The sequence below is a fragment of the Miscanthus floridulus genome, chromosome 6 (assembly GCF_019320115.1).
Source record: "Miscanthus floridulus cultivar M001 chromosome 6, ASM1932011v1, whole genome shotgun sequence".
In the NCBI taxonomy this organism is placed as follows: Eukaryota; Viridiplantae; Streptophyta; class Magnoliopsida; order Poales; family Poaceae; genus Miscanthus; species Miscanthus floridulus.
Genome location: NC_089585.1, coordinates 117,552,413 through 117,561,041, shown reverse-complemented (window position 1 = coordinate 117,561,041; position 8,629 = coordinate 117,552,413). Strand labels below are relative to the sequence as shown.

General features: G+C 48.4%; 1 protein-coding gene across 3 annotated transcripts; it reads left to right on the top strand.

The window, feature by feature from the left end:
• Positions 1-797: 797 nt before the first annotated feature.
• On the top strand, positions 798-4,848 carry LOC136456718 (F-box protein At2g26850-like). Of its 3 annotated transcripts, none has more exons than XM_066456661.1 (5): positions 798-2,149; positions 2,250-2,329; positions 2,589-2,767; positions 2,904-2,978; positions 4,243-4,848. In XM_066456661.1, the coding sequence occupies exons 1-5, from the start codon at positions 1,403-1,405 to the stop codon at positions 4,428-4,430; spliced, it is 1,269 nt and encodes a 422-aa protein (XP_066312758.1). In that variant the 5' UTR covers positions 798-1,402; the 3' UTR covers positions 4,431-4,848. The 3 variants fall into 3 exon arrangements, with proteins under 3 accessions (XP_066312758.1, XP_066312757.1, XP_066312759.1); XM_066456660.1 differs by having other exon boundaries at positions 2,247-2,329; XM_066456662.1 differs by having other exon boundaries at positions 2,247-2,329; positions 4,200-4,337.
• The last annotated feature ends 3,781 nt before the right edge of the window (positions 4,849-8,629 follow it).

Sequence of the window (8,629 nt, the reverse complement as noted above, 5' to 3'; positions counted from 1 at the left end):
GTTGGGGCCGGATTAAAACACTACCTCAGCGCCATAGATTTTGGCGCGGTTCTCGACGCCAATAACTACGGCGCCAGGATCTACGGCGCCAATCTGCCTGCCAAATCACCGCCACGTCTGCGTCGAGCCCAAGACCTAGGAGTCAAAATCTACGGCGCCGAGACGTGTAAGCTCGGCATCACCGTTGGTGGCGCCGAGATAAGAGTCCAGATTTTGAAATCATACCCCAGAGACATATTTATGTTTTTTTAAAAAAAGTCTAAAAAACAAAAAAAAAAGTTGGCCGAAGTAGTTGCGGTTGCGGTTGCGGTTGCGGTTGGGCTCATCTCTCTGTCTGTCTGAGCAACCAAGGCAGGAGAACTCCGGGCGGGCTCTCGCCACCTCGTTTTCTCCACACCGGCCTTTTGGACACAACACTCCCGGCTGACTCTGCTGTTTGGCTGCTTAGCTACCCTCACCAATCGCCGCCTGTTTCTTGTATGCGACGCGCACGAAAGATTTCAATATTTTAAGCGTGAAAAAGTGCAGGACAAACAAACATTGTCGCGTTGAAAGCAAATTTTGGGGGATATTTTTGGCTTGCTCGCGAGTAAAGAAAAGGGGTTGGTCACGTACGTTAGCAATTTGGTACTAGTGTGGCGGTGCTGTTGGGGGTTAGCGGGCGACCGTCTTATCTTCGTTGTTCACCCACCAACCACTTAACCAGGCAGGCAACCACCGTCCCGCCAACCCTACAAATGCTGAGGCCTGAGGCGACGCCTTCTTCAGTTCTTCCTCCCGGTCCGCGGTGACTCTGCCTGGGAAAGCTATCTCCGTTGCATGTCTTTGTTAGTGCTGGTGGTTTGTTTACGTTAACCACCACCAGCGCTTACCTTAGCATCCATCCCATTTCCCGTCGTCCACCAAATGCAAATCTACAGTGGCACTGACCAGTGACACACATGCGCATCCATCAAGTCTAGCGAGCGCACTGCGAGTTCTTTCTTGTGCGGCACCCGGGCGTTTAGGACTGTAGGAGTAGGGCGCTTGTGCTTCCAAAGTGCGTGCCTTTTGGGTGGGTCTGCACTCTGCCGGGGCCTGGCACCTCAAAAGCAGAGGGAAGAGCAGCCGAGCAGGAATCATTCCGCTGCAAGGCTGCCATCCGCGCTACTGCCTCCTCCGCTTTCCGGGGCCGGGCGGACCCCCGCGCGCGCTAACCTCTCCTCTCCAGTACGTCCAGCCCCTCTGCCCGTGTCCGCGTCGTGCGCGGGCGCGTTTGGGGGGCGCTGTCGTCGCATGCACCGCACCACCAGTCCACCACCACCACCGCCAGGGCCGGGGAGCCCTGCCGCCTTTGCTGATTGGTACGGCAGCGCGCTAACTTTTTTTTTTCCTCCCCCTGATCGCTGATCCTGAGAGAGAGATGCTTCCGCTGCTGCTTATATCCACCCTCCCGGCCTTCACGCTGCTCCTCGTCGCGCCCGACACCAAGGCCTGCTGCAAGCTCGCGCGCGAGCTCGCCCTCCTCGCACTGCTGCTGGCCACGGAGCTACTGCGCCACGCCACCGCCGCGGGGACCAAGGAGCGGGAGCGAGGCGCCAGGATGTCGTCCGCTCCTTCCAAGCCGAGGCCCGCGGCGGCCGCATTGGTGGCTCCGGCGGAGGCGGAGACGCCAGCCGCCGCGGCGGGGTTCCCGCTGCTCGACCTGCCGGAGCTCGCGCTGGACCGCGTGCTAGAGGAGCTCTCGCCGGCGTCGCTCGCCGCGATGGCGTGCGTGTGCGCCGCGCTCAGAGACCGGTGCTCCGCGGACGCGCTGTGGGAGCGCCACCTGCGGCTCAAGTGGGGCCACGTGCTCGGCGCCGCGGCGCGCAAGGAGTGGGAGGCGGAGCTGGGTGGGAGGGCCGCCCGCGCAGGCGCGCCGCGGCCGACCCGCCGCAGGAGCTGGGTCGACTTGCTGGCCTGCGCGTGGCCCTTCTCCTCCTCCTGGATCGGCTGCCGCTGGCTCCTCAAGGGGGATCACACCCCCGCGCCAGTCTCCGCCGTCGCCGCCGAGCCCAACACCATCCCCGCCCCCGCCCCCGCCGCGCCGCCGACGGACACGGTGGCCGCGTGGTACCGGGCGCTCGAGTGCGGCGAATTCTGGTTCCCCGCGCAGGTGTACAACCGCGAGGTAGTACCAATCCACCACCACTAACTGTAATTAACATTAGGTTAAGCACACGAATTGTTTGGTTAATAATACTGGGAGAATGTGCTTGCTCTTTTAGCAGGACGGACATGTCGGGTTCGTGCTCTCGTGCTACGACGCGCACCTCCGCTACCACCGGCGAACTGACACCTTCACCGCGAGGTAACCCACCCTATGTTTTTAATCTCCTTTTGTCGGTAGCAGTTTCCTGTTGTGATCCTCATACGAGGCCGACGGAATTGACGGCATCCATTAATATGTATAGCCGTCGAGCTCACATGAGTTATAGGGTGTGCAACATTAGCATGTGCATTTAAACCATTGACCGTGAATGGAATGAATGAGATATTTTGGGCTGCTGTTTTGCTGTGATTGTGAGTGGCTTAAATTGCTGACGATGTGCCATTGGCCTCGTTGACAGGTACCCACCCCTCGGCCGGAAGCCGGGCAAGGAGGACGACGGCGTGCAGTGGAACAGGGTCCGCGCGCCGCCGGTGAGCACGCCGGCGCAGGAACTGCATGCGTCGGACTGCTTGGAGGAGCTGCGCCCGGGCGACCATTTCGAGATCCAGTGGCGCAAGAACAAGGACTTCCCTTATGGTAATAGTATTGCTCAACTCAGATCATCTACAAATTGCAATGCTTGGCAAAATTAAGATGCCGCTGCACAGTTCATTTCTACTAGTATCTCGGTTGGTTTGGTTCACGTACGATGCCTTTGTGATGCACTGAACAGGCTGGTGGTATGGCGTCGTGGGTCACCAGGAGTCGTGCAATGGGAACGAGCATATGTGTCGCTGCCACCAAGACGGTAAAGATTCTCTCTCCCGAGCCGCTCTCTTTTTCATCTTTGGATATTGTCGGCCATAGTAGGTGCGGACAGGATAAACATTACTATTAGTAGAAAAGAGGAAAGTACTAGTAGTTACGGTTACCGTACAAAGGAGTGCAGCTAGAAGTATTCTTCTGCATAGACTGCCCTCAGACTATGCTCCGTCTAAAAAAAGATATGATTATAAATATAGATTCAGCCAAAATTCAATATTCTGAATAAAATTATAGAAAATATTATTAATATTTATGAATCCATATAACTATACTATGAAAACATATTTCATGTTAATTTAATGATATTTACTCGATATCATAAATGTTTTTATAAATTTTGTTAAATTTAAAAAATGTTTGACTTCTCAAAAATGAGAATTCTGTTCTTTTTGAACGGATGGAGCAGTAAAAATGGAAAACAGATAATCTCGGACATAAAGGGGCAATGAACATTCTTGTCACCTTTCCTCTTCTCGAGGATCAATATTATTCATTGTTTTGTCACCCAAAGGACGACTTGCCAGATAAACTTTGGCAGCGGTATTCCTCATTTCTTCCATATTCTATCGCACTGGAATAGTTGTTAAAATCTACTCCCTCCCTCCCACAGCAGGAGTCGTTATAGGATACGTGCAGGTCAAACTTTCTGACTAGATTTGTAGAAAATACGCATAATATTTATATATCCAAATAAGTTTATTATGAAAGTATATTCATAGATCTATCTAATGATATTAATTATGTACTATAAATATTAATATTATTTTATACATAATTGGTCAAAGTTAAAAAAACTGACTTCTCGGGAAGCGAGAATGACTTCTATTTTGGGATAGAGGGAGTACATTTTGCTATATGGTTTTATATCTTTACAATCTTAATTGATAGGTTTGAATCAGTCAAGTTTATTTTTCGACAATTTTCATGTTCACAATCTTTAATCTTATGATTATGATCTTACCTAAGTCCTTCGATTTAATTTGGAGTATATGGTTTTTGACAACTTTTTTCTCACGTGGATCTCGTGGCTTTGACATCCAGGGCCATAATTTGTTCATTTTATATCTTCCAAGTGTCTAGGGCCATTTTCTCTGTCGATTCAATATCATGGAGTATAGCATTTGCACGTAGAAGTCTCTGAACTTTCCAAACAGTTTTTCGTCAGTGAATCTCTCACATGTGGTGGTACTATTGTATTTTTCAGCATCTGCATAGGTCTTCTCAGTTTAGTTTACCATCTGTTACAGACATGGTTGTCCTGGAGTTCCAGCACTACGCCCCTGGCTCCCGATGGAGGCAGACCACTGTGAGCAGGAAGGATCACAGGGAGAAGGGGGAGGAGACGGACGGCTTCTACGGTGGCATCAGGAAGCTGCAGACCAAAGACGAGATATCGACATGGCGACGATTCTGGCCAGTTGATGTCCTCAACTGAAGATCATTGTCCTGTTCGCTTGGCTGATAAGTCATGGCTGAAAGTATTGATAGCTGATTTGTTGTAAGAAAAAAATATTGTTCGTTGGCTGAAAAAGTACGGTTTATAAGCCATGGCTGAAAGTACTGATCGTTGCAGTCGGTCCGCAGTCTCCATTCCAAACTCCCCATGTACAGTTATGGAGAGCTTTCAGCACTTGTGTGGAATAACTCTGAAACCCTTATCGGATCTGAAGGATCCTGTTTTGCTAGGGATTCATGGTGCAGAAGATTTGCTCTGTCCAAGTTTATTAGAAGAAGAACAGGCTGCTACGAATCATGTACAGATCTATCCAGTTTTCGATCTGACTTTATGTTGTCGCCGTATCCTGCAGGTTTATATGCATCATAATTTTCGGAATGCATCGCAATCCGTCCAATTATAAGTTTTGTCCGATGCTGCCATTTCTTTTGTGATAGCCAATGACCTCAATGGAGTGTTCGCTGCGATGTCAGCTGCGCAGAAAGCGTGCGCGTGCTGAATCTTCTCCTTGCATCAATCTGATCTGATCAGGTGCCTAAAATGTTCAGCAAGTGAGCAGATTTGCCAGGTCTTCAGTCTTTGCGTACGAATGGGTTGGGCAGAGCTGTGCCTAACTCGTCAACGGTACATTCAGCCATGACTTATTGGCAGCTACTCGATCCTGACGACAGTATGTTCAATGAAGAGGCCGTTTTACTCGCACATGGAAATCGGCGGACCGATTACAAAGTGAAAATTGACGTGTTTGAGAGGAACCGGATGAAAATGACATGCCGAAAGTGGAGGACTGATGGGTGTGGCAAATTACACCCAACCTGCTGTGTTTGGAATCCACTTGGATCCGCTGCCTTGAACAAACTAGCAGAGTACTGTTCAGCTTTGCTATAGAGCCTGTTCGCTGCTTGGTTTCTAGGATGATAAGCCGGACTGGTGCTGGGTTGTTGTGAGAGGAAAACACTGTTGATTGACCAATAAGCTCTGGTTGAAACAAAAAGCGAACAGGCTGATAGCCTATAGGAGTTATGCTCCAATAGGCTTTTTTATTAAAAAAAACTGCACCAATCCTAAAGCAAATAAGTAATTAAGCAAATGTTTCCTAATTATTAATCATCGTTTGGGGCTTTGGGCACAGCTCGCACAGATGCCCTCCTCGTTATACGACAGCCGCTGAAGTCGATCCGCCGCCATTCTCAGCCTGGGGTATGGCTCATACAACCCGCCGCAGAAACCAATTTACCTCCACCCATCACAAAAACCAATTTCCGCTACTAATTGGTATTTGGAAGTGCTCCACTTACGTTTTTTTTTAGCTCTAGTCAACGTTTTTTACCCAATAGTTTTAGCTCCATCCCAAGTGGAGTTGTAGAGCTCTTAAAAAGGTGCTTCACAAATTATTTTTTTGAGCTACTCCATGGTGGAGTTTGTGGAGCAGAGTTCATAAAGAAGTCTCAAACAACCCCTAAAACAGGCGAGTATTGAAGTGTCACGTAGACACGTTGTGTAGACCAATGCTTAACCAAACTTTACCCGAGTCATCTTGTTTCCTCGATGGTGCTGGAACTATAAATAAGTATGGGCGTGATTGTTATGCTGCCGAGGCGAGCCTAGTTTGTATTTGGAGATCCAGGCCTTGACCCGCTAGGTTTATGAAATACAATTGCCTTTGTTTGGTTTTTGTTTTCGTCTAGTCAAGCTACGGAGATTCGGTGTTTGCTTGTTCCCTCGTCTCGCACAATATCCCATCCGACACCGTAGGGACACATGACAGAGCTTGCGCGAGCCTAGCTCGACGAAAACGAAGCTCTCACGTTTCTCCTTGGCTTGGCCAGGAAAGTAATCTTGCATGCCTCCAATCGCGCCCCAAGGTCTCTCCAGGAAAGCAAACGCCCTCAACCTACATGGGATTAACCAGGCTGGGCCGGAGCCGGCCTACGAATCACGCCCTATATTTCAGCCAGTTGTTCATAGTCCTCACCCGAAGGAACAAGGAAGCAAGGAGATGGCTATGAGGATTTGGGTCCCATGTATATATAGTAATAAAGCATCGATGCAGACACTGTGACCATATATGATTCTGGCATACTGCAGAACATTGCCCAAGCATTCTGCACAGAGACCAATATTCATGAGACAAGGCCTAAACAACCCTATAAAATAGTCCTTCACCAGCTGCAGAACATTGCCATTAATGCTTGGTTGTGAGAGGGGGAAGAGATAAAGGCTGCTGCACTGGTGACATGCAACTGCTCTGGTAGTATGACACACCTATACACGGACTCGATTAGTACGCCAACGACAAACATTTAGGGACAACCTTTCTGAGCTAGAACGACGAACATTAAGGGACAGAGGGAGTAGGTATGAGGTGACATAGTGAGATTTGTTTTCGCAATTGATAACACTATGGGCAGTCTCATGTACTATCGCGGCTAAAGGTGAGGCATTGCTCACCAAGACATCACAATTCCTTGGGTCTTTCGCTGCATTCAAAGCGAAGGCCCTGTTTGGTTGGAGACCAACAGATCCTTTGCCTCGAGCGCCTAAAATTAGACACTTGGGATGCATGTCTAATCTAGGCATCCTTTTGTAGCCAACAACCAAACATGTCTCGATGTGTATATGGATAACAGGTGGATCAATGACAACTATAGAGTACAAAGGAATTTCATCCTTAATGTTTGCCTCTAACTTTGAATCCAACAGACACATGATCATCTGTCGTTGTGTTAGTGCTCCTACACACAACATGTGAAAAGGCAAGTCAAAAAAATAATAACTACCATTAAGTAATCTTTTGACCACCTCCAACCTCTACGTTGGCCCTATCCAGGATGCCACCATCTTACCAATGTGTCCCTCACTAATTAAAGTAGTTGTTGGTCGTCCATGGTCAACCCTTCCTACCGATTGTCCTCTAACTCCCGTTTCTTGACATTGTGTCACCCATCTCCCATTACCACCTCTGTTTGTATTCTCTAAGTCAGTTGGACTCCCAAAATATGAAATTCTGGATCCAAAACCATAAATCCGTGGATTCCTCTTTAAATGTGGGCTCTAACCACTAAAGAGAGGAAGGGAGAAACATAGGAGGATGAGAGAAGAAGAGAGAGGAAGAGAAGGGACCGACCTAGGTCTGAGATACGCAAGTTGGATAGACACAGATTGAAGAGACAAAGGAAGGCAAATGAATAGGGTTGCCATTTTAACAAAATTTCTTACATACTTGCTAGTGGAGAGAGAATGTTTGCCATTATTTTTGCCACTTTTGATGATGTAGAGTGACAACTCACATTGCCAATGTGGATTTGTCACATGAATTGACCCTACTGTCCCTACTCCCTACCTCATTCTCCACCACGTCACCACCCCTCAATGCTCTTCTTCTCACCTCAAGTGCAAGCATGAAATCTCCATGGCGAGCCACCATAAAATCATTTGACAATAGCTTCTCATGCCTCCACAGTTTATATTGTCTTTACTATAAAGAAACTTGTTGGTCTGACTTAAGTGGGGAATGAATGAATTGGATCACTAAAACTTAACTTATGATTCTACTCGTCGGTGTTTGATGACCGGCAACTCATCACGGGGTTACCCGAGACGATGTTCGAAGGGCTTCGGTGTATGCAGAACTCAACAGTAAACGCAAAGAGACGAACATTTTATACTAGTTCGGGCCCTCTTGTCGAGTAATAGCCTTTACGTCCAATCGACATGTAGCCGTTTGCGTTGGATTGATTGGTATGATTGTTAGGGTTACAAGGGGTGCACCGTACCTCTCTTTATATAGGGGAGAGGTTAAGGGCACGTATATAGTCCTAGTCGGTTACAAGAGAAGAGTCCCAGTCCTATTATAAAATCTAGCTTTCATAGTAAGCCGACTAAGTCGATCTGAAATAACTTGAAGTTCACGCCACCTTGTCTCGCATGCTTCAACAGATCGTGGGCATCCCAAAGCCCATCCAAGTAGTATTGCCGTGGGGAACCCCTTGGACCCTGGTCCGTCAAGCCCCCGAGCGTGTCATGGTTGAACTCGGAAGCCTTCTTGTTCCTCCTGGTCTTGCCAAGTAGAAACAAGTGTAGTCCGAGTGCTTTTATGAGTGAAGCCATGAGGTGCTCTGTAAAGCCTCTAGGTAACGTGCATTTTTTTGGAAAAGTGCACTAACTGAGTGTAGCCC